At 42.5% G+C, this 26,365-nt stretch overlaps 1 protein-coding gene across 9 annotated transcripts in view; it reads right to left on the reverse strand.

Moving 5' to 3' along the window:
• The window catches only part of sox5 (SRY-box transcription factor 5), a 379,139-nt gene that overhangs the window by 103,683 nt on the left and 249,091 nt on the right, over positions 1 to 26,365 (reverse strand). For 7 of the 9 annotated variants that reach the window (XM_048554395.2, XM_048554391.2, XM_048554396.1 and 4 more), the window contains 2 exons: positions 24,414 to 24,543; positions 10,157 to 10,236 (listed from right to left, as the gene is read on the reverse strand). In XM_048554395.2, the coding sequence (XP_048410352.1) occupies positions 10,157 to 10,236; positions 24,414 to 24,543 (210 nt within the window). The remainder of the gene's footprint in view (positions 1 to 10,156; positions 10,237 to 24,413; positions 24,544 to 26,365) is intronic. The other 2 variants (XM_059654702.1, XM_048554392.2) reach the window with 1 other exon arrangement.

A 26,365-nucleotide genomic window follows, 5' to 3' on the forward strand; every position in this document is an offset into this window, starting at 1 on the left:
ACTGTATCTCGGTGTATGTGACAATAATAAATCAAAACAAATTTGCCAAAAAAAATCAGATTGAACATAGTAATATGTAGCAGGGTGATTCATTGGGTATAATTTAAAAAACTGACACCAGGAGGGAGTTAAATCACATCTGTAAGTTTGCCATTAAAAAGCGTATCTTAAAGGAGGAGAGAGAAGTGGCAAGTGCAGAGTGTTGGAAAGGGAATTCCAGGAGCTCCGGACTCAGAGAGCTGACAATGGTCAATCAAATCAGCTGTGTACATAACTGCAATGGCATCAAATCTCCTGCAGCATGAGACTCTCTCTCTCTCTCTCTCTCTCATGCGCGCTCCCTGCCACTTCATCGCAAACAAGGTGACAGTCCATGAGAAAAAAGGAGATACATTCATCAGATCATGCTGCTGAGCCCTGCACACAGTGTTTAGCACAGGCAGCTTTGTGAGTTAGACATGACAAAAATGGGCTATGATGCAGAGCAAGTTTCAATTCATCTGCACTTATAATCAGGCTGAAGATGTCCTTTAATTAATGCAATGTGCGCCTACTGATGAACACTTGCTCGACTGAGGTGATCACGCCATGTTATTACCTAAGAGCCCAGCTCAGCCAGATAGCTAAAACTGGAAGCCTGCAATTGGCAACGGGTGAGGCTGTGTTACACCTCACTTCATTTAACACCTCAAAGACCATTCAAAACCAAAGCAGGCTGATGGGATAAAGTCTCTGAAGGCTCCAAGGGTCACGGTGAAGCAAGGCGACCTTTTTCAAGTGAAAATCGAGATCAGCTGAGAACTGATAGAGGCGTGTCAGGCAAATGTGCTCCAGTTTAGAGAGAACAATGTTGGTTACTGGAGTTAAGATACAGATCATCCACCATTTAATTGAATGCGGGATAAGAACTGATGGGATAGCTGCCAGTGAGGGAGATGCTCGCAAGGCCAGAGTCAGTGTGGATTGAGGTTTGGGAAGGGGGTTAGGCTGGAGGAGGTTACGGAGACAGTCAGAGAGAGTTCTCAGTCTGTTTTATTTTGACTCAACTAACTAGGAACATAGGAACAGCAGTAGGCCATTCAGCCCTTCAAGCCTGTTCTGCCATTGAATAAGATCATGGCTGGTCTATGGCCTGACTCCATATGCCTGCCTTGGGTCCATGTTCTTTGATACCCTTGCTTAATAAAAAGAATTGGCTATCTCAGATTTAAATTTCACAACTGACTTGACACTGACTGCCTTTTGAGGAAGTGAGTTTCAAGCCTCTACTATTGTTTGCATGTGGAAGTGCTTTTTAATATCTCTCCTGAATGGCCTGGCCTTAATTCTTAAGCTATGTCCCCTGGTTGTAGAATCTTCAATAGTAGAAATATCTTTATCTCCCCTGTCTTTCCTTGTTAATATCTTGAAGATTAGATCACCCTTTAAAGTTATAAATACTAGCGAATAAAGGCCTAATTTGTCTAATCTCTCCTCACAACTTGTAAACCTGTATTGAACTCTCTTTGGGACCAGTGGTCCTACTTCATAAAGTTCTATTTCAGAAAGAATTCAAGTTACTTTCAAACTATCAGCAATCGGTTCAATTTCCCCCATTATTTTGAAGTATCAGCTGTTTCTGCATGCAGGACAAAGGGTTTGTGCTTCGCCAATGCTACATTTCAGTTGTACTATCTTCCCTGTTCCATCAGGCTTTGTGAAAAGTTAACATTGGTATGGGAGGACAGTGCGGATTACTGGACCTAGTTGGTCGCACACAAAAAGATTAAATTATAACACCTTTGGCTGAAAAGAGCAAGGTTTACCAAAAGAACCTTGCGTTTGCCCCATCCCACCACCTCACTACAAGCACACCCTTTCAAGGGTTGATAAGCTCAGATCCTCACTCCATTCTCTCCTGAAAATCTCAGACCTCAAAGCATGTGTCTGACAAACTTTCTTTACACTGGTTTCCGTGTTTGATACCTCCCCTGTGCCTTGGCCAGACCATTGGTCTGACATGCATTATACTGCTCCAGCTCAATTGAACAAAATATTTCACTGGCTTTCCGGAGCGTTGCCTGATGCTTGGTTGGAAAATGTTTAACACCAGACCTTCTAAGATTCCCAGATCACTTACTGCCTCATCCTTAGCAACTCCCGGACCATTCATAGAACATGAGACTAAACTGTTTGAAACTGCAGAACCTCAATCCTGAGCTGGCCTTTCTCTATCTGAACACAATTGTTCTAACAAGTAGCTGCTGTACATGGGTCTGGAAGGATCTGAAATGGTTAAATTTAATAAGCACCTCACACTATAATGATGTCAGGAGAACTTGGTAAGAGACGAAAGTTGAATCTTATGTGAGACAGACATAAGTCTTGGTCTTCCTTACAGTCTTTGTAGTAATGTTGAGCCTATTCTTATAATCTGTAAATAACTGCAGAGATGTAACAAACCACATCTTGTTTACTCGACAGGATTCTTCTGAATAATTATAACATGCTTACCCTCACGTGCACTGGACCATGTGAGATCGCCAAAGATCTCGTACACTTTGGAGCTTTAAATGGCAGCACATAGAACAGTTCTCATTCTTTCCTCACCATTCAGCCTTTTATTTTTAAGTCTTACCCTGAATCCCCAAAACTTTATTTAAAACTCCTTCAAGTGGAAATCTGTCAGGGGTTTTTGTAAAACTCAATATAACACAGCACAGAGCACATGTAACAACTTGGGGCGGCACGATGGCTCAGTGGTTAGCACTGCTGCCTCACAGCGCATGGGGCCCAGGTTCAGTTTCCGCGTGCCGCCCCCCCCCCCCCCCCCACCTCGGGCAACTGTCTGTGTGGAGTTTGCACATTCTCCCCATGTCTGTGTGGGTTTCCTCCCACAGTCCAAACATGCACAGGTCGGTTAGATAGGCCACGCTAAATTGCCCCTAGTGTCCAGGGATGTGTACGCTGGATGGATAAGCCATGGGATATGCAATGTTATAGGGTACAGGGGTGGGCTGGGTGCAATGCTCTTCAGAGGGTCAGTGTCAGCTGAATGGCCCACTTGCACACTATAGGGATTCTAAGAATTGGAACATGAAGTGTGACACTTGGGCGCAAGACTTATACTTTTAGTTGAGCAAATCTTGTGTGGCGCCGCTCACAGTGAATTGAGGAATATGTCACTTCTTAACCACAAGAACACTGCACCATGTAATTCACAGAGTCAACTTACAGCAAGCTGTCAAGCATGCTTGCGGAAGCCATTGAACACAACATAGATGCTTCCCTAATGAGGGTGAAGAAAGCATGGGGAAAAATAAAACAGTAGGCCTCAGTCATTAGGCCCAGAAGAGGGGGCCTTAACTGCCTTTTCAATTGGCAAATGGGACTTTTAGTGGTGCAGTGGGAGTTAAAAACTCCAGGTTCAGGTTCAAGCCCTACTTGCAGGCCCGACGTGGCTAATAATTAGCCCCAGTGATGGGCCCACAGTTCAGCTGAGGGAAAGGGGACAACAGTGTGCCACTGGAAGAAAATTGGAGAATAGCACAGAACTGGGTTTGTCGGGGAAATTATAAGTGAGGAAATAGAAGGGAGGTTAGGGCTCACTTTAACCCTTCAACCATGTGATTGTAATTTTTCCTGCTGACCTTCTTTTGTGGTTTTGTCTGAAATGTTAATGGAATGCTCATCCAGAATAAATTTAGCCCCATAACTGTTTTGATTTTGAAAGAACTTTTTTTTTAAAATTACGTACATAGGTGACCACTTTTAAAAAGTGGCCATCAAAGACCCTTACTTTCAACAATAAATTTAAATCTTCATTTTCTTGCACATTTGTAAACAATCAACATGGCACATTTACAATGCTTCAAAGGGGTGACCTATGACCCTGAGGAGTTAAGTCAGTGCCAATGCTGTGTTTGCTCCCCTCTTTCAGCTTGTACCTAGTGAGACTAATACAGTGGCCTGGTTGCTCAGGCAGAACGGTACTTCATCTTTATAGAAAACAAGACTTGCGCAAAAGGCATAATATTAGCGGCTCCACCCATCACTTCAGAGCTGCGGAAAATTGCGCTAAAATCCCTGACCCACCTCTTGGAGGCCTTAATCCACTTGAAGTGGCGAGTTTCGAAATGGCCATGAGGTAGGGCACACCAGAAAACTGGCATTGATTTTATTGTCATGGGTACTTTAAAGTAAGAATACAGTAAAATACAGTGAAAAGTGCCACAAAATAGTGCCATTTTGAATAAGTTAAGAAGGGAAAAAAAATGGCGCTCAGTGTTGGGATCTGCTCACCTCCGGGGCATTTAACAATCAGCACATCACAATTAAAGGAAAGATAAAGTATCTGATGATAACTATGCTGTTGTTTAAGAACAGGGCCATGCTGTGTTCAAATTGACTCCCTGGCCTTCTACACTGTTAACAGTGGCCGACACTTCCAAACAAAAATGTGCATCACTGGCTGTAAAGCACTTTGGGGTGCCTGAGATTATTCAAAATAAATGCAAGTTCTTCATTTACCAGTATGGACCTAGGATTCGGATATGTCCTGGGCTCGTTGAGCACTGCGATTGGCTTTGTTGCTCCTAGCCCAGAGGGAAGAAGGAATTAAGGGTGGATTTCTTTTAACAAGGTAGAAGGACATTGTATGATAATGAAATATAATTATAAAGTGCCTTCTGTTAACTTGGAAATTAAGTGCTCCTTTCATGTGTATCAGCTAATTGAGTTTGGTCTTCGAAGGGTTAAAACTGCATTGCACGATACCAATTACTGGAGTTAGACATATAATTTTCACCCGCTACACCTTGCAAAGAGCTCAGCTTTTGCTCTTACCCTTCAAAGAAGCGACACATGCATTACAAATCACAGAAACAACAGCACATCCAGCTGCTGCTATTGAGGTAAATTCATTACATTCCTCAACTCGAGTGAAAGTATTAAGCACTGGCTGATCTGCTCTCCACAAGCCAATCCTCGTGCAGAAGAGTAATCCATTACAATATGTTCCAACATCTGCCTCCCCATATGATGCATGACCTATTCGATTGACCCTCTTTAAACAGCGCCAGCGTTCCTGTTCATTACAGAAGGAGGATGAACAGGGTGCTCATCTCATCTTCAGGTCATCAACCAGTAAATACATTTCCATTCAAAACCGGACTTGTACACGCGCAGCCTGAATATCTTTCATTCCCAAGCATAATATTCTCATCATTTATTTTCCAATAGCCAAGACACAAATTGGTTGGCTTCCCTCACTGTCACCCCCCACCCCCTATGCTCTTGCACATGTATTTCTTTCAGTTGATGTGCTCCACAGCAGAGGACCTGTCATTCACTGTGCCAGCAAGAGATGTATGCTACATGAAAACAGTGACCTTCTCTCTGTTTGTGACAAGATCCTCAGGTCAACCGCCTAAATGGCAGCTCCTGTGACACTCAGTCAGCCTTCAGTGCTTCTACTGAGGTAAATCTTAAGCTAATTTATTATCAATCATCTCTGCTTCAGACAATAAACACTTCCGGACTTTTTGCAAGGAAAGACAATGGGTGCCGGTACAACAGAATGACTGCTCTGCTAACCACCAGCTGCTTATGCATAATGCTAAGCCTTTAAAACTGAGTGTTAAATTCTTTCAGCCTTTTATAACAGAGGTTTTTTTTTGAAAAAAGAAAGCTGCTCTCCATTGTGTACTAGTGCCATGGGTTCTTCAAAGAGTGGTCTGTGTGGAATTCAAATTGTTTCGCACACAGTCATAGTCATACAGCATAGAAACAAGCCCTTTTGGTCCGACCAGTCCATGCCAAACATAATCTCAAACTAAACACGTCCCACCTGCCTGGCCTTGGCCCATATCCCTCCAAAACCTTCCTACTCATATCTTTTAAATGTTGTAATTGTATCCACATTCACCAGTTCCTCAGCAAGTTCGTTCCACTCTCAAACCACCCTCTGTGTAAAAAATTTGTCCCTCGTATCTTTTTTAAATCTCTCACCTTAAAAAATGTGCCTCCTAGTCATGAAATGCCCCATCCTAGGGAATAGAGCACCACCATTAACTCTGTCTATACCTCCCAATACTTTATGAACTCTTATCAGGTCACCTCTCAGTGTGAATGATGGTCAGGCAGCTGCATGTGTGGAATTCTGATTGACCTGCACCCCCAGGTTTGGTGTCATTCTCATCTACCTACACGTACACAGATGGCACATAGGTGGGTTTTAGGGGTGTACAGGATGTCGCGGTCTGGCTAGGATAAACTCAGGGACGTAGGGAAGATCTGCTCATGGATTTGGGAACTGGGTGGAAACAAACCAAAATGGGGCCCTGTTTGGAAAGGAAAAGTCAAAAGCCTTGAGATTAGGGTTGTCAAATCGGATTGGGCAGGTGGTAAGATCCCAAGAAATAGACAGAGGCCATTTGCAAAATCATAACTGGTTAGATTGAGGCCTTATTTTCTACTTCCTGTCTGCACTCCAGCACCATAACCCTTGTTTCTGGGACTGTCGATGTACATTATTCACTTCCAAGTACCACCCTGCTCTCCCACCATCATTCACTTCAACGTATTCACTCTCACAGTGTTTTGCTTTCCCACACGATCAAAACATGAGTAGACTTCATTACCTAATTGGTTTATACTTGACAGTGAGCCAAATATCCTGCCTGATAACTAAAATGTGTTTCATTAAATTATTGCTAAAAACACAATTTATTTTGCTTGAGTTGCTTCCAGGGTGAAGCCTGGAGATTGATGTGCAATTTCTGGACACTCAAATTGATATCACTTTCCCTGTTACGAACTACACAACTGGACAGCAAAAATCTATCTAGAAAGCAGGTCAGGTTACCGGGGCACAATATTCCAATTTGTAAAATTAGAAACAGCCAGCATTAACGTCCTTGACTTGTGGTTGCATTAATTTTGCCTTTAAACAACAATTAAACATAACCAAATTTCTTCAGTGTTTGCCCTTGGTGTGATTCTAGGAGAGATTGGGAACAATATCAGGGCAGCGATATTTCACCTTTGCAGTCAGGATCTCCCTTGTGCACATAAGCAAACTGTGCAGATGCTAAAATGAGTAGTGAGTAGAATTCACAGATTCTGAAAATAAAGCCCCTGGATTTGAGTGACTCAGATAGGATAAATTTAACTTTGAACATCGATGCAAAATGAACAATATTGAATTAGCCACCCATGATACACACACCTGACTCTCCTTCCAATGTGGGAAAAAACAATATTTTTAAAGCAGCTTTCATGCGTTCTGGATGTCCCAAAGCAACTTACAGCTAATTAAGTTTCTAGTCTGTGTAATAACAAAGGAAATGTAGCAGTTTTATTTTCAGATGGGCAGGCCCCACAAAACAGCAACAATGATCAGATGATCTATATTTAGACGTCTGCTCTTTTTCACCATAAGATTACGGCTTCTTTCAGCCCCACCTGGGGGGAGCAGATGAGATCTGGGCATATCATCACATTCTAAAGACAGCACTTACAACAGTGACAGAACTCCCTCTGTACTGCACTAAAGTGTCAGCCTAGACTTTGTACATAGGTTTCTGAAACAGGCCTTGAAGCACCAACTTTCTGGCTCAAGAGTCATTGAAGGCAGAAATCAGATGGTCTCCACAGGTAGAGGCAACGTTAACATTGCTCAAAGGCGGTTTGTAGAACTGAAGAACATTGAGGAGGATGAGGCCAGTAAGGGATTTAAACACAAAAATGAGAATTTCAAATTGGAAGTTTTGGAGGGCTGGACACTAATATAGACTGATGAGGAATGGGGTCAGGGGTAGGTAAATGGCGCAAGATAAGATACACTTGAGAAGGCTCTGGATTCACAAAGGTCCCTGGCAAGTGGAAAATGGGATGTTGTCCACGGGATCATTGAGATAAAGTTGACAGTGGACCTCATAAAGTGAGTTTGAGTTAGAGATGGGCTGAAGCAAGATTGGAGATGGGCAATATAATGGAAGTGGATCTGTGATACAATTACTCTTATGACTCAGGAAATCCCAGAACAATTTATTGATGAAGAAGCTAATGAAAATTAAGCTAATGCCTAACTTGATTCAGGTCCAAAGAAATAAAGCATGAATCTACATTAATCTCATTTAGTACCACCAAACTGCAAAGTTGTCTTTCTGAATTTTCAATCAGACATGTAACTGCAAAAGCAGTAGACACTGCCCAAATTATCTACATTAGAGAATCTGTCATACATGTTTCCGAAAAGCTTTGAACCATCCATCTCGCTTATGTATTGCTGAAAGTCATTGTTGATGAACTGTAAGGAAGGAACTTACATGTCTATATCATCTCATTCTTGCTCAGAACAATCCCAAAGAGCAGCCTGCGTAGTATCTTTTGAAATGCAGGAAAATGCAGCAACGTACACACGACAATTATAAGATAAATGACTAGATCATCTGCCTTTTAGTAATAAAAACAGTTCTGAGGAAGGGTTACTGGACCCAAAACGTTAACGCTGATTTCTCCTCACAGATGCTGCCAGACCTGCTCAGCTTTTGCGGGAACCTCTGACTTGCAGCATCCGCAGTTCTTTCGGTTTTTATTTTGCCTTTTAGTGATGTCTGGTTGAGGAATGAAGACATTGAACACTGGAAGTATTCCTTTCCTCCTCTTTGATAAACCTCATGGGATGTTTCTTGACTGCTACAGTGGGCAGAAGGAGCCTCAGTTCACTGTCTCGTCCAAAGGACGGTGCATCCTATTCTGATCTCACATTCACATCTTTAAAGGCAAGAGTGTTATCATTGGTTCAGTGACACTACATATAAATCCCTAACGTGGTTCAAAGATAAAAATGCCTGAAAACAAAACAATGCTGGAAATTACAGCCAGTCAGACAGCATCCGTGGAAAGAGAGCAAATTAACATATCGAGGCTAGATGACTCTTCATCAGAGCTGAAAATTAGCTCGCTCTGTCTGTACAGATGCTACCTGGCCTGCTGTGATCTCCAGTATTTTTTTGCTTTCAGTACAGATTCCAGCATCAGCAGTAATTTGCTCCTTTAAAGATATACACATTGAGGATCAAGGGGGTTCCAAGTTTTGGGAATGCCTACGTATAATGTAAAAATAACAGTGTGTAGCTGGAGGAACACAGCAGGCCAGGCAGCATCAGAGGAGTATGAAAGTTGGCATTTCGGGTTGGGAACCTTCTTCAGAAAATGAAGATTTTCTGAAGAAGGATCCCAACCCAAAATGTCAGCTTTTCTGCTCCTCTGATGCCGCCGAGCATGCTGTGTTCCTCCAGCTACACACTGTGTAACCTCTGACTCTAGAATCAGCAGTTCTTACTATCTCTATTTGTAATGTCTATGCTATAGACTTGAAAAGTACAGTTGACTTTTCTCATGTCTTGGTATTCCTGATCTTGGTTATGCTGTGCAGAAATACGCATCTCTTTGAGACGGGAGGAAGCAGAATGAACATTAGAGGGGCTTTTGATGCTGGGCTACATCTGATGTGCATTTTCTGGTGGCCAGATTAAAAGAGTTAGAAAGAACAGGAAGTGCAGGAGTTACTCAGCGTTTGGCAGCTCTAGTGTTTCGAGTCCGATATGACTCTTCAGTTCCGAAGAAGAGTTATATTGGACTCAAAACAGTAACTCGGTTTCTCTCTCCACAGATGCTGCTGCATCTGCTGAGTTACTCTAGCACTTCCTGACCTTATTTCAGATCTCCAGCATCTGTGGTATTTTGCTTCATTTTTAAATTAAAAGAGTGACTGATGGAGGCCGAAGGATGCAATCTACCTTCCCCTTTCGCTGTACTCCAACAGTGTGAGAATATAATGCAGGATGCAAGATAGAAATTAAAATTTGGTTGTGTTAGAAAAACAAAGTACATTGATAAGTCTATCAGTCAGAATTGCTTGATATGTTTTTCTGTTGTCCCGCCCTGCAGCTCCTTACCATATTTCAATTCAAACTCCAATATTATGCTCGCTGATCACAACCAGGGGAAATTTGGCTAAATTCACAAAGCCTTTCCAAAATTCATGACAAGAACTTATTTGTCAAATGCTCGATCTTTTATTCACCACAATTTTATTCTCCAAGCAATGCTTCCCAAGGCCTGGCCTGTTCTTCAGGTCTGTAGGTCACAACATGAACATCTGCCTTACCTGCAGCTGGAGCTGGCCAAGTCCTGGTGTTGCTGCTGCTCCCATGGTTGTGGGGATAAGCTGAAGAGGGTAGGGCTCATCTGTGAAAGAGAGCAGTGTTTGCCTGAGAACATATCGCACATATCATACTTTCCCCAGCCCCATCCCTCCTCCCTGCATTTATTTCCCAGCCCCCTTGCCCCTCCCCCATTTCTGAAGAAGGGTCCCAACCCAAAATGTCCACTTTCCTGCTCCTCTGATGCTGCTTGGCCTGCTGTGTTCCTCCAGCTCCACACCGTGTTGTCTCTGATTCCAGCATCTCCAGTTCTTGCTATCTCATGCATACTCTGCCTACCAGTCTCCTTACAGCGACCTCCTCCCCTTTTCCCAAAGCCATGTGCTGCGTGTGAAAGTTGTTCCATCTTTGATCTTTAGCTTCTAGCTCTCAAAATGAATGCTGCCAAACTGTACCAGTACAACACAATGACAAGGCAACTTTGCCCTGATTTCAGATTACCTGACAGATATTCGATGCAAGTCTAAACTTGCTGCCATCCTCGCAGGCTCCTTTGCCAGCTCACTCCTTCCCACTGTATTCAGTTCAATGGGGCCATTCCAATCAGGAGGAATATATTAATGTATTCCATTGTCTCTGTGGTATTCCAGAAATACCTGTCTGGACAAAGCCTCCTCTACATCTAATCTTCATTATACAAAGTTTGTGTTGATTTTATCACAAAGCAACTGATTTAATAGCAGCATCTAGAGGCCAAATAGTCAAAAAAATTTCAAATCCTGACAACTATCCAAATTCCAATGATTATGATTCAACATTTCAGCAATGACTATAGCCTGCCTATTTAGCTGTTTCAATGGTACAAAGCTTATTAAACTGGAAATAAGAATGAGGTGAGATGTAAAATGAGTGGGCCATTCATCATGTGGTATATCACATTTTCACCAGACAGCCAGGCAGTGACCATACCCAACAAGAATCTAATCATTGGCTCTTGACATTCGATGGCATCACCATCACTGAATACTACACCTCACTCCACACGCCCACCCTTCCCCCCTCCCCCCCAAACACCAGCCCCCTCTATCCACATCCCATCAGCTACCATTGGCCAGAAACTCTTTGGCCTAGCCCTGTAAATATATTGGTTGCAAGAGCAGGTCAAAGGCTAGGATTCTTACAGTCGGTAACTCACCTCCTGACTCCCCAGAGCCTGCTCACCATCTACAAAGCACAAGTCAGGACTGTGATGGAATACTCCCCATTTACTTGGATGGGTGCAGCTCCAACAACTCTCAAGAAGCTTGACACCATCCAAGACAAAGCAGCCCACTTGACTGGCACTACATCTACAAGCATTCACTCACTCCACCACCAACGCTCAGTAACAGCAGTGTGTACCACCTACAAGATGCACCACAGAAATTCACCAAAGCTCCTCAGACAGCACCTTCCAAACCCATGACCACTCCCAACTAGAGGGACAACAGCAACAGATACATGGAAACAACATCACCTTCAAGCTCCCCTTCGAGCCACTCACCATCCTGACGTGGAAATGTATCACTGTTGCTTCACTCTCACTGGGTCAAAATCGTGGAAGTCATCTCCCTAAGTTCATTGTGGGTCGCCCCACAGCAAGTGAAGTGCAGCAGTTCAAGAGAACAGCTCACCACCACCTTCTCAAGGGGCAACTAGGGACGGGCAATAATTGCTTGCCCAGCCAGCAACGTCTACATCCCACAAGTGATTTTAAAACGTTCTCTTATCACCAAAGACCTACTGTGTTCACATCAAAGGCCTTGTGATTCTGTTTAGGTTGACAAGGTAGATGATCTTAATGTAAACTAAATTAAAAACGGTGCTTTTCTCTTCACACTTGTTGAGTTGTGCACGTGAATTAAGTTTATTCAAGCAAGCAATAGAATTCTGCCATCACCGTACCAGGCTGCTAATAATACGCAGTTCCTAGGACTTCAACTGAAGACTTTAACTCAGACAATTCCTTCTGTGGAGGAACATCTCTTCTGGCTAAGCCCACTCAGCAATGTCAATTTGTTGTCCAGTATTCAGGTAATACAGTGTTAAATCAGGCATTATGTTTCATATGAGTAAGCTACTACTGATTTATGGATGTTTGAACAGATCACAGAGCAAAGAAAAAATCGTTTGGTCCCTTCTGCAGTACCCCTTTGAAGCAGATATGCAGATAGTCCTAGTTCTCTGCTTTTTTTTTCCCATAGCCTGTAATTTTTTTGAAGTACTTATCCCAATTCTCTTTCAGCAGTTAATATTGAATGTCTTTTTAGGCAGTACATTCCAGATAACAATTTGCCATCTGAAAAATTTCTCCCTATCTCCATGCTTTCCTGTTGCTTTCTTGTTGCTAGCCCTACATCAGAGCAAAAAGTCTCTCTTTGTAAAAATTCTTTCATCATTTCGAGCACCTTTTCTGAATTTCAGTTTAGCCTTCCTTGTTCTAAGGGTGAACATTCCCAGCTCCTTTAGCCTTTCTACAAATCTGAAGCCCTTCAGTGTTGATGTAATTCTGGTAAATCTCCTGTTGCAAGTCTCAGCTTCATTCCTAAGGTAAACAGCCCAGAATTGGAAGTGATACCTCAGCAGAGGTCAAGATAGTGAGTTATAATGGTTTACCATAACTTCCTTGTTCCAGAACACGCAAGTACACAAGACTAATATGCAAGAAAAGACAAGTTAGTCTATCATGTCATTGTATTAAGACAACCATATCCTTCTGTGGAAATACAACACAATGAGGCTCCTGGATGACACATAACGATTTGGAGTTCTATTTCAATTTCTGTACAACTGGGCAAGATGGATTTCTTAAAGTGGCAACCACAACAAGCCAAGATGCAATACATCTGTTTCCAAGATTTCATGTTAACACCATGGTTTTCTGGATAAAGTTCATTGTAGAAAGCACACTGATGATCAGGTACTTTAAGAGGAGTTACATATCTGTCCTAGAGGTGTCACGTTATTACTGACCCAAATAAAAATTCAGAATCAGTGATGTATACTCAGCCACAAACTCATTCAGAACAACCACCAACCACTGCCTGTGAGCAGAATTATCAAGACTCTGAGGGTTGGAGCAGCTTAGCAAGCATTGTCTGATTTGAAGAGTCTTCAAGTTTCTGCATGCCCAGCATTGCATGGAAGGCTCGGTTGAACCAGTACAAACTCTTTGCTAATGCATGCAGAAATATCCTGAAGGGTCCCTCCAGACCCAACCTTCAATACCCTGGAGCAAACAGCTGCCTCATGTCTTATGTGTAGAAACAGTGCATGTTATAACACAAACCCTAATGATCAGCACATTGCTGATTGTATCAAACAATGTTCCATGTTCAGTCTGATAGTAGCCTCCAACAGGATCTATCTACACTGGAATGTATTCAAGATTGATATTGTAGATATCTAATGCACTTATCTTACTGATGAAATAGAGGGGATAGTTGAAAAATGGAAGGACTCAATCTTTATCCTAACAGAGCAACACCATCGTCCAACACAACAGGATCAACTTGAAGTTGTCTGGCTCCTTGAACTCAGTAAAATGTCACTAAGGTGCTATTAAGTAGGAATAAGAGACTTTAGGACATGGGTTACACAATTGAAAGCATGCTCACCAATAGCAGAACAAAATGAGTGTGTGAGGCCAATGAGACCTGAGACAGAAGAAAAGAGAGTTTTTTGAGAGATGGAAGACTGGAGGAAATTACAAAGATCGGACGGTGTGATGGCTTTGAGGGATTAGAAAACCAGCTTAAGAATTTTACATTTGAAGCTTAACGGAATGACAGGTGAAGTAACTCAATCAGGATTTCTCCTGGAGGTTTACAGTTTCTCAGGAAGGACAACATCTCAGGTATTGCAGTGATAATACCTTTCTAGAGAAGCGTGCCTTGGTACTGACAAACTTTCAGGTTTTGGGGAATTTGGAAAGGAGTTCTAACAAGGATTCAATAGGGTACTCCTCAAATGCCTGACGAGAAAGAGCAAAGAACAAAATCAAGCTCAAAATTTCCCCTGAGTTGCTGGATCCTGTGTACAACCATGATTTTAAAATTTCCCACCATGCTTCTCTCATTTGACATATGCAGCTGTACATATTCAGATAGGCACATCTGAGACAGCTTATTCTACTGTGTGAGATTGTTGGGAGTGGAGATGAGACATGGCAACAATTAAGTGACACTACTTCACTCCCCACCTTCATCCTCTGAACAACCAGCTTGGAAAGTAGGTGAGTTATCTACCCTATTGGTTTAGTTCTGTTTGTTTTGGTCTACACTATCTTCAAATCCAGGGAACATTAGGATTGCTAATTCATATTCAGAATACTTTTAGGCAAGCTGCCATGTATCAAAAGAAAAATCACAGAAGAAATATTCTGTACACGACCTTAAAAGGTGGTGACTGTCGGCAATTAATGGAAATATATTCATACACCAAAATATAAGTCGATTTTCTTGACATTACAAACAAGAGAAAGAAAATGCACCCACAATCCAATCCAACTGTCAATTTTGTAGTTTTTACAACTGACACTGTCCAGTCTTAGTATCATGCATTATCCTGACATGGACATCTCCCAATCTTATTCATCATTACTGGGCCTGAATCTTGAAATGCAATATCCAGCAGCATTGTAGAAGCACTTCCAACAAATAGAGCGCAATGGTTCAAAATAAATACTCAGATTCGTACCTTCATGAGCATTCACGTCCCAGGAATGAAGATTAACCCCTTCCTCCAAATCTCTTTCCCTTACATCAGTGTCAAACGCAAACACTTGCTGCACAGGACATGCAAGGATTAATAAGTCAAGATGCAATGGGACTTCCCACTTCTACATTACCCCTTTGATGAGTAATACTGATCTTTGCCTTCTGTCTTGCCCATGACTGGAGGGAACAACTTTGAGATTGTAGGTGCAGCTTTGCTTTGACACATCAGGCAATGCAAAACACCCACCACTGGGCGCAGTCTAAGAAGGGTCTCAACCTGAAACGTCAGCTTTCCTGCTCCCCTGATGCTGCTTGGCCTGCTGTGTTCATCCAGCTCTACACCTTGTTATCACAGTATAGGTTATTGCGTTTTGCCGCTAGCGACAGTATAAGGAAGAGGCACCCCTCTGTTTTTAAAAATGAGGTGGCACAGTCAGCTAATGTGAGAAGGATGTCGTGTTCACCGTCGCAAAGCTGCAGCCCAGTATTTAACAGGCATTCAACAACTGCAGGGGAGGGCCGAAACAACAGCTGATGACCCAAATGTCAATGGGGGATATAGAAGCTCAGCTTCAGACTGCGCATATTGCTGAGAGTAGCAAGTCCTCACTTCCTGCCAATCAAAGTTACTGCGCCTCCTGTCAACAATAACTCTTCCACTTCTCCACCTCTAGATGCCAATCCCCCACCCGAGGCAGCAGTACTAACATAAGCTCAGACAACAGACATTTTCTGTTGCTTGAACATGACTCAGGTCGGCTGATGAAAGCCTTGCTTGCCAGTTTTGCACTGAGCAAAATTAACCACCTATTCCTTTCAATGTAAAACGAAAGCAAGCAGATCACCAGTTGTTAAACTAGTCTCTCTGAGCCTGCCCTTACCAGACATTAGTCACGCTTTCCCAACGTGTACTTCACATCCAAGCAAGATGCCCTCAGTACCAAGGCGTATTTGCAGAATAGAGAAAGAGTGATCTAGGATGATGCCATTTTTATTAATTCATTTACAGGATGGTTAGGCCTGCATTTGTTGCCTGCCCCTAACTGCCCTGGAGACATTGATGGTGAGCTGTCTATGTGAGCCCCTGCAGTCTGAGTAATGTGGGTATATTTACCGTGCTGTTTCAGAGACAGCCACAGCGAAGGAATGGTGGTATTGTTCAGTCAGTAAGCTCTGTGCCTTAGAGGGTCTTGCGAGTGGCAGGTTACCCATGTTCCCATTGCCCTTGCCCCATAGGCCTGGAATTGGGTGCCAAAGCAGCTTTTGGTCTATGAGTGTTCTGTGGGACACCTCACCCAATTCCAACACACATCGCCAGATGTCAGTGAGGAGGTTCACGGGGAGTTGCTTTGGGCTGGGTACACCTGTGCGACGCCTGATAACTCGACCAATGCCAGGCGGTCCCTCTGGTAGCATTCCAATGGATATTTTGTTATGGGTTGGTGGAGCACAGTGGCTCTGCGGAGCGGACTGGCAGGTTAGGGGACAGCTCACCATTCTCACAGCTACCCAGGCCATGAACCTGAAATAGGGTTAGCCCCACATGGGCATCTTGTAGCCAACAGCCAGTGGCAAGGGCCATTCCTGTAGGGAGCCAGGCCTTGCCCAGTCCACTGACCTTCCTCCCACTCCTCACTGCAACCAGTCTGACAGACATCCTCCCCCCACCCACCATCACACACACACACACACACACACACACACACGCACGCACGCACGCACGCACGCACGCACGCACGCACGCGCACACACACACACACACACACACACACACACTTCTGGGTCTGAGGCTCGATGGCTGGTCCTCCTCCTGCAGTATTGGCAGTGGGCACCGCTCCTCAGTGGCACGAAACTGCTGCCAGCCTCTGATTGGCCAGAGGTGTGGAATTCACCCTGCAGGACCCAAGATCCCTAAGGCTGACCAGGAAAGTGCCTGGTCAGCTTTTAATCTCATCCAGGCACCCAGGGGTGATAGTGGTGGCACTGCCACAAGATGTGTCCACCACTGCGACAAATGCACCAGCCACGTGAATAGAGCCATGACCACTGTTTGTCTGAAGTCTGATGTGAACCAGACAGGCTTTAACCAACAATTAGACAGATGGGCATGAGCACTGAGGCTGGATTTTCATGGAGTTGATAAGTCTCCAGAACCTTTCACAATAACAGGCTTTTTCCCAGATTTAGAAGATCGGCCACCACTTCCTAACCAAAAGCACTTACAATTATCTTAATGGAGACTCACATTCACAAGAGTGACAGGCAGCATGAAGAGGCTGTCATAGGATTCGCTGTCTTTACAATGGTTAGTGAAACAGATGTCTGTTATTATGTAAGATTAATCTCTGAATGAGATCTTAAACGTCTGACTGGGTTTTACGAAGGGGAGTGTTATTTTCACGATCAAGTATGTAGAGGGAGAAAATGCATTTGATTGTAAGTTAATCTTTTTCCATCTCCACATGGGGCGTACAACATGCCCTCTCAGAGTGGATGCTGGGTGACTGACTAAGGATCATGGAGAAATGGTACAAAGGGAAAGGGCCTAATAACTGCTTTAAGTCCAAGAAAACTGGGGCAGTCAACTTCCTCATGCCACCCCTGTGGCCACAAAATTTACACTTCCAGGTCAAAGGGCATCAGCTCCAAGGGCTGCACATATTTGTACTGGGGCAAATCTGACACTTGTCCAACTCAAGCCATCTGCGTCAGTAGTCAAATTTCAACCCCAAATTTTTATTCCACATCTGCTTAGGCCACTGTTTGCTCGTACAGAACTTGAGCTTTGCTGGAAAAGAACACATTTTGTCCAAACTATTTATCCACACTCGTCAGGACAATTCACAGGAATGGGGAAAACCAACATTTCTACTGCATGAGACGACAGTGCTGACTGGTTGCCAGCTGGGGTCCTCGGGAGAGGTGTTACCATGGAGAATGCACCAACTGATGATGATTGGCAGTGTAAGGAAGTGGATTAATTGGCCATGAATCTGTGAATGGATGTCATTTATTTTGTTGAGCTGAAACAGGTTCATTATATGTACAGTTCTTTCTCTCTGCAAATAACAGCACCTTATGCCTTAACATATGTGTCTTTCAGTGCACACAAGCGTACCACACAAGACCAACTCACAATCTTAAATTGGCTGATAACTCTTCACACACAGCATTACTTATCACATGTTGTCCAGTTGCAGAATCACATTTACTGTTGGACACTGAGTTTTGCATCTCCTAACAAAAGCTGGTTGGCTAATGTCAGGCTCTTAATACTTGTGATCAGTGGGCATGTATGCTGATTGATATGATCTGGAAGTCTTTGGGACAAACAGCTTACATGCTGAGCATCACCAAAGCACTGAAACTCAGTTACTGCATTACTCCCTTGGGTGATGGGCACCTTTCTGGCAGGGCTGTTAATGACAAACTCCACCCAACTGCATGAAATAGTTAGCATCACCAGGTGCTCAAAATTTGAAGGAACGCTACCCTTCCCCAATACTCTGTGGTACACTGGGCACTTACCAGAACATTGAGCAATCACTCTTGTGGCCTCTTGTGAGTTTCCTCAACAGACAGTGAGAAATAATCTGATCAGGGTAGCCAACATCCCACAGAATGGCTGTGGTGAGCCTCTTACAGCTTCGTCAAACTGGCAAGGTATACAAACTGGGGAGGTCACGGTTTTGTGGTATCACCGCTGGACTGTTAATCCAGAGACCTCATAATGTTCTGGGGACCTGAGTTCGAATCCTCCCACAGCAGGTGGTGGAACTTGAATTCAACAAATAGAGTCTAACGATGACCATGTGTCCATTGTCAATTGTCGGGAAAAAACCATCTGGTTCATGAATGTCCTTTCGGGAAGGAAACTGCCATCCTTGCTTGGTCTGGTCTACATGTGACTCCACACCCACAGCAACATGGTTGACTCTTAATTGCCCTCTGGGTAATTAGGGATGCGTAATAAGTAGGGGCCTAGCCAGAGACATACATATCCAGTGAATGATTTCACAAAAAATGTTTAAAACTGGCTCAGGAGAGTTAGGGCCTATTTACGAGGTTGCTGATTAAGTCAGACCTTGTAGCTCATGGAACTATAAAAGTCCCCAAGTGTATAAAGACTAGTGAAGGTAGCTTTGTCGTAGACAATAGTAGAAGGTAGGGAGACGATGGCCTAGCGGTATTGTCACTAGATGATCAATCCAGAGACGCAGGTTCAAATCTCACCATGCAATGTGGCAGATGAAGTCTGAATTCAATATAATCTGGAATAAAGAGCCTAATGGTGAGCATGAAACCATATATGGGGGAAAACCTCTCAGGTTCATTAATGTCCTTTAGGGAAGGAACCGCTGTCCTCACCTGGTACAGCCAAAATGTGACCCACAGCAATGTGGTTGATTCTTAACTGCCCTCTGGGCAATTAGGAGTGGGCAATGAATGCTGCCTGGCCAGTGATGTCCACCTTCTGTGAATAAAAAAGGACCCGTGGACAATTTCTCAACTCGATCACTGAGGGGATGTGACTGGTCTATTTCAAACACAATTTTCTTGTGTGCGTGCGGGAGTTCATTTGTTTAATTGAATTCTGTGGCTGTTGTGTTATATTTCTGGGTCATTATTCATATTCGTGTTAGCCTAGACCATGAACAAGTGCAAAAGCAAACACTGCCACTCTGCCACTGTGTGACTGGCCGGACCTGTCAAACGAAAATGACCTCCTGCTTCAAACAGGTTCAGGGAACATGCAACAGGGAGATATTCCCAGTCACTCTCACGGTCCTGCTAACAGTGAGCCGCAGGGTAGGACAGCAGGAGATCACTCTCAACGTACTGTCAGAGCTGAAGAACCATGAAAAGCAGTAGGAGAAGGAGGGAGAAAATGTAAAGTTGAAATAAATCAAAATTAAGCAAAGCTTTTCTTTGTCAGAGAATGAAAGGATGGGAAGAAAAGATTTTCATTTTTAAGCACTCAGCAGTGTTGATCCTATAAAGAGTTTGTTGCTACATGTGTTCAATAGAATGCAAGTACATCCACAGCAGATGACGTGTAAAAACAACCATTTCAATACTGTCAGCTCAAGACTCTGCATCTCAAAATTGCCATGCTTCACAATTACAATACATACGCATTTACTAATGTTAACAAACAGATTTAAGGGGTTCAAGATGAGCAAATCCTTAACAGTGAGAAGTCACATTTGCATACTTTTGGACGCTAAATTTAATAAATAAAAATTTACAGTATTGTAGCGAAAAAGGTAATACCAAACTAGTTGGACTGAAGTGGGAACATATCTGCTGCTTGGGACACCCTATTCTTGTCCTTAAGGGAGGAAAGTTTAATGTCCTTAATTGGTCTAGCCCAGACATGACTCAAGACTAACTGCAATATTTTCTCAAATGGCCTAGAGGGCATCTCAGATGCTTCATTATAACAAGGTCTAAAGCTGGACGGGTCACTCAGCATCAAACTAGGTGCCAGAAAGAAGAGTTATGTGAGGGTTTTAGAACACTACAATAACCTTGCAATGATATGATGGAGTTTTTGCTTACTGACCATAAACAGCATACAATGGACCTACCTCAAGTGAAACTAGAAGACTGAAACACATACAGATAAGCACATGGAGTAAAACAATTAGCAACAGGCAAGAGATTTTATGGAATAGTCCTTTAGCTAATATGACAGTAAGATTGGAGTCCAGCATATCTCCGAATACCACGCTTTGTAGGATTTAGTCTTAATGTACAATGTACTGGATAATAAAGAAACCCGAACCTTATCTCCTCCCTGGGTGGACTACTTTAAACCCAACCTTTTCCCAAAAAGCCACAAAACAAAAGATGCTGGCAGCGACAAGACTCCCATCCTAGAAAATTATCGCAGTAGTAAAGATCGATAAACACACCCGGAATCGTTTGACTGGATTTTGTTTAAAAAAGAAATGACTTTTTGACAATAACTCCAAAACAGCTTTAAGGCCAGCAAGCAGCCAGAACAGCTGTAGCTGCTGTGAAGGAAAAAAGCTTCTGAACAGAACATTCCTACAAAAAAAAAGCCAAAGTTGTACATTTTACAGCCAATAATATGGGGAACAAGCTCTGAAGGAAATGAAACAGTGAGGCAATGAAAGCCCGGCAGGTGCCAAAGGGATAAATCTGGACTTAGAATCTAGAAAAGAAAACTAATTAAGCCATTACTTATAACAGTGATCTAGCAGCTCTAGACTATTTATCCAATAACTAAGTTTACATTGAGCAAGTTAAAAAAATTCACCAGAAACTAGCTTAAAATAAGTTGATTGAAAATACTGTGGATATAAACTGCTTCTTGGAATCTGAGGTTTTGGCGCTCTGGTGGTGAAGCATGACTTATTTTTATAATGTTGACGGATTGGGTGTGAAATGTTGGTTTTATTCGGTAACTAAGAATGTCTTTTCATTTAAAAAAATTAGTGTTCAAGAAAAAGAACACAAATTGGATGTCGAATTCAGTGGAACAGTGCTTCAAATGGGAAGAGCAAGCGTCACAGTGGCCATCTTTAGCAGTCAAAACACAACTGAATTATTCACTGAGACCATTTTGAAGAGGTTTCCACCCTGAGATCTTTTAGAAATCCTTCAGCTATCCTTGAAAATACCTTCATTCATCTCTATGAAGATGCCATATTGGTGAAGGAAAGTCAAACTTTACATTGAAAACAGTGCTTAGAGCAACAGAGGCTAACAGCTTTCAGTCATGGTTCTACAGTGAGAAAATTTTAATAGCTTTTAACAACTAAGTCAACACAACAAGGCAACAAATTTACTGTCAACAATCCTCATTCAGAGTGGGAAAATAATGGACTTCAATACAGCCCACCAACAATCAGCCAATGCCACAAAATTCACCAGTAATGAGCTTTCCACCAGAAGGAAATTAAGCTACCGCACCCATTTGATACACCAGCATACTGGCAAACGGGGAAAATGCAATTCCTAAAATTTTGAACAATATCTCTCTCTTCTTAGAGAAGTAATACCATCACCTGACCTATATCCTATTGATGAATAAAAGAGAACAAGCCATATCTTCCTGTGGTTACATCAATGCAGAACCCTTCAGCAAGCACTACTGATTGAACAAAAAGTGACAGAGAGAACGAAAGCTCACCAACTTTTCCTCAAGAGTTTCCAGAACTTATTACAGAATTTCCTGGTTCCTCTAATGACAGGGATGAGTCGAGTTAAAAACTTCGAGAGGGATGGGAGAAATAAGGATAAAACATACAGTAAATATTGAATAAAGAAGTCATCAAGGCGTCTCATTTGAGAATATTTATAAATGATAATCAACCTTTATGGCAAAGGAAAAATGTTGGGAAGGGCTATTGTGAGGACTATGAGACCCTGGACACCTTGCAACAACATCATGGAGCTGACACTCATTAGATATACATAGTATATTGTGGGTGGAGTTAGAGAGAGATTAGAAGCAAGAAACCTATGCAGAGAAGCACAGAGAGTAGACCAACTAGGCAAAAGAGTTCATTGAATAATCTTTTAATAATGTAACAGTAGGATGAGTATATCTCTGAGTAGTGAGAATTGTAGCACTTGCTGTTAATATATAATAAGCAGTGTTATAAAGAAGCCTTAGATTGGAGACAGTACATGACCTGAACTTCTCCTCGACCTTTTTGGAATCCAGGCTCTTGGATGAAGGTAGAGAAACACACAACAAAAGAACAAGAAAACCAAACCTAATCCACTCAATCCTACAATGCACCCTTCCGTAACTAAAGGGGAATTTTACCCAAATTAGGAGTGCTGTTCTACTGACCAGTAAAGTAAGATGCTGACACAGTCAGGCTCATTGATTTGCAGCTTTCAGCCAACATCCAACAGCTGAGACTCCTCCTCCGTCATTATCCCTGGGTTTGGGAATGTGAGTCCTGCAACATTAACTCTACATCCCATGAGGTCAAATGGAGTATCAGGTCAAATATGGACAAGGAAACCTCCTGTTGATTCACCAGCTCCCACTTGGTCTTCCTATCTCTTCCTCTGGCATTTGTTTCTGGGCTTGGAGTATCTTACTTTGTTCCACATTTCTCATTTCTCATTTGTCTTTAACCTTTACCACTGTCCAACTGCCTAGCTCATTTTCCCACTGAGTAACTTTATTGCTTTCCTTCCTCAGCATCTACACTGAATGCTTTTTCCATCCTAACTAGTTTCAATCTCCATCTCAATTCATCATGTTCTCTCTCCTTTGAGTTCAATGGCTTCCAAATTTAACCCTCCGTTTAATTCTCCAAGCCATGTTCACTCCCTTCACCTTACTGTCTCATATGGTCTCATAATTTCAATAGTCTCCATCTGAAATAAGGCCATCACTTCCTTGTATCAATCCCCAAAAACAACTCACTTCTGTGACTTAAACTCTATTTCCTTCTGTAACTGTTCCAGAAAATAAACACGTATTCAATTGATTTACAGTGGCACTCACAAAATCTCAATCCTCTGGCCTATGGCCCACACCATTTCTACAGTGACCAATCTGATCAATCACAGCCTCACCTCCAACTCTAAAGTACAATTTCCCAATAGAACCATGTCTCTCTCTCTCTCTCTCTCTCACACACACACACACACACACACACACACACACACACACACACACACACACACACACTCTGACCAATCTTCTTCCTGACTCCCTTTAACCCAGCAAATATGACCCTTTGACCTAGGGGATATAGCAGACAAGTTGCTTAACCATTCACCACCAGATCTGGCTGCAGCATTCAAAATTGGATGGAGCCCTGCTATTGCTTCCTACAACTGTTGAATGAAAGGATGGCATCTGGCCTCTCCACTGTAAAGTAGGAGTAATTTCCAATATGGTGGCAAGGATATGATTTTTAAAATTTTTTCAAAATCATAAGAACTTTGCAGAAGGTAAATCAGGAAAACCTACAGCCATTTCCACTGGTTGGTGAGATCCTAACTACAGGGCTTAAATTTAAAATCAATTACAAGTAAACAAATGTCTCCTCAGCTTAATTTATTAATCAAAGTTAAGTCTCAGAGTCAGTCAGAATTTGCTAAGAGACAGGTTCTTAAGTAATTATTAATTATTCCCTTATTATACCACAATGAAAAAGAAACACATAATTGTCAGTCACATTATCAGTTAAGTAAAATTCAAAAGACCATATGTAATTTGACTCTTCTTGCAAAGCACATTCTTTCATTCAAGCATGCAGTCAATAAATAACAAATAGGTTTTCCTACCCACTTGCCTAAAGGGTAAGTTGCCTTCACTTCACACCCCAGAAGAACACTGCTGTTATGTTAGATTACTTCTTCATCCCTGATTTATTTCTCTGAAGATCATCCAGCCTGTCTTGCTGACAGACTAACAACATGCCACAATGTGGCATTTGCCCCGAGTGTCTCCAGGAACTTGCCCCTGCTGCACTGCCTGCTACCGAGTATTCCAAACACTTACTGCATCCTCCAGGTTTGTAGGAGAATCCAGGAGGCAGAAGGAATCCTTGCTGGGCCGCTGCAGCTGCCAACGTTCGCTGGTCAGGAGGGAACACGGGAATCATCAACGGAGGCAACTGACCTTGAACCTGCTGAACATGAAACAAGAACATCAACAAAAAAAACGCAAACAATCAGAAGAGAAGAAGACCTTTTATTTTGAATAAAAGAAGCAGCATTGCAGTTAAACGCAGGGACTATTCACAACACATAGCTCATCACCACATGTTCCATACAAGTGGTAATTATTTCCCAATGGCTGAAGTGCTAGCTTCGTGGTTCATGGGCCAGAAGAGATCTAAGCAATCTTGAGTACAAAATCCAATTTGACGCCTATAAGAACAAGTTGTTGGGTTGAATACTAGAAATCCAACAGGATCACACACGTCTTTCATAGACGCAAGCCTGTCATCCTGACCTGGCCCGGCCCTCACGTGACTCCAGGCTCTTGCAGTGGTGTCGGCTCTTCTTGTTGTGAGGCAGCCAGGAAATAAATACAGTTGGGGAAGAGATTTGAGTTGCTCCTTTCACAACCTCAGCACATTGAAAGCACTTTGCAGCTAATTAATTACTTTTCAAAATATAGTCATTGCAAAAAAAGCTCTGCAAGCAAATATGCACATGGCAAACAGCCATGAGATAATTATCCGATCATCTGTATTATCAATGTTGGGCAAGGCCAGAATGTCAGGGAGAATTCTACTCCCCCTCTTCAATGAATACCATCTTTTACCTCTGTCTGACAGGGCAGTGTAAAGGGTTAATACTCAAATATTCAACTACATCAGCAGTGACATAAGAGATCACATGACAGACTCTGGGGAGACATGTACTGCAAAGGTCTTGTGCTAAGTCTAGCAGTGTACGTAATGCATAGAATATTGAATAAAAAGTATCCCTGCCAATGTTTAGACTGAAGCAGCCTTTCGCACTTACTACCAAGACCCCAAACTCTTCCAAGTCTCGCCACGATAGCAACTAAAGTGGATGGTATTTCAGTTTGAATTTCATTCTAAAGGATGTATGCTTGATAAAGTAGAGCACCCGCAGTATTACCATTGGGGTCCTGTCTACCAAGTGAGAAAAGTATCCACAATCTTCTGACTTAGACAAATGTTACTGCAGAGCTAAAACAATCCCAGCTCAAGAATATCTCTCATGGGGGGATAAATGATGTGATGTATAGCCAACCTGGTGAATGGATATTGAGGCAACTGACCTGAGGAATGAATATTGAAACACACCGCTAGCGTGGGGAATGGGTAGTGAGATCACAACTATCATGATACATAAGATTACCTGGTAAATGGTATTTTGGAGTTCAACAGTCACAGAACGATAGTGAAAAGTGTGATTGTAGTGTCACAGAAATGTTGAAATTGTACCAGCTTCCATCACTTCCTCTGTAGCTCATTCCATACACGCACTACCTACTGCGTGAAAAAGTTGCCCCTTCTAAATATTCCCCTACTCACCTTAAACCTAGGCCCTCTGGTTCTGGACTCCCCTACCCTGGGGAATAAAGGGTCCAATAAGAAACAAACCAAATGGATTGAAAAAAAGTCTAATACTTGTGTTCATTCCTAAGCATGTCTAGTGCTTTGTTCAGGGCAGTGTAGAATTTAAATAGTAATTATTTTTAACAAAAAGAAGTTTTGCTAATATTACTTTAATCTAGCTTAGATATTTTAGGTGTAAGAAGCAAAAGACTTTCCATTTTATCAATGCAACATGAAATTCATAAAGTTCAGAAATAGCACACTCACAGACGGAACAAAGTCATTTCTAAGTTAGATTAAAACACTGTAGGTGGTGCATGTCTGAAATGGAATCAGAAAATGCTGAGACAATGCAGGAGATCTAACAGCATCTGTGCTGTAGGAATCAGAGTTAACATCTCAGGTTGGTGACACT

This window comes from Stegostoma tigrinum, chromosome 25, assembly GCF_030684315.1.
Source record: "Stegostoma tigrinum isolate sSteTig4 chromosome 25, sSteTig4.hap1, whole genome shotgun sequence".
NCBI classification, from domain to species: domain Eukaryota; kingdom Metazoa; phylum Chordata; class Chondrichthyes; order Orectolobiformes; family Stegostomatidae; genus Stegostoma; species Stegostoma tigrinum.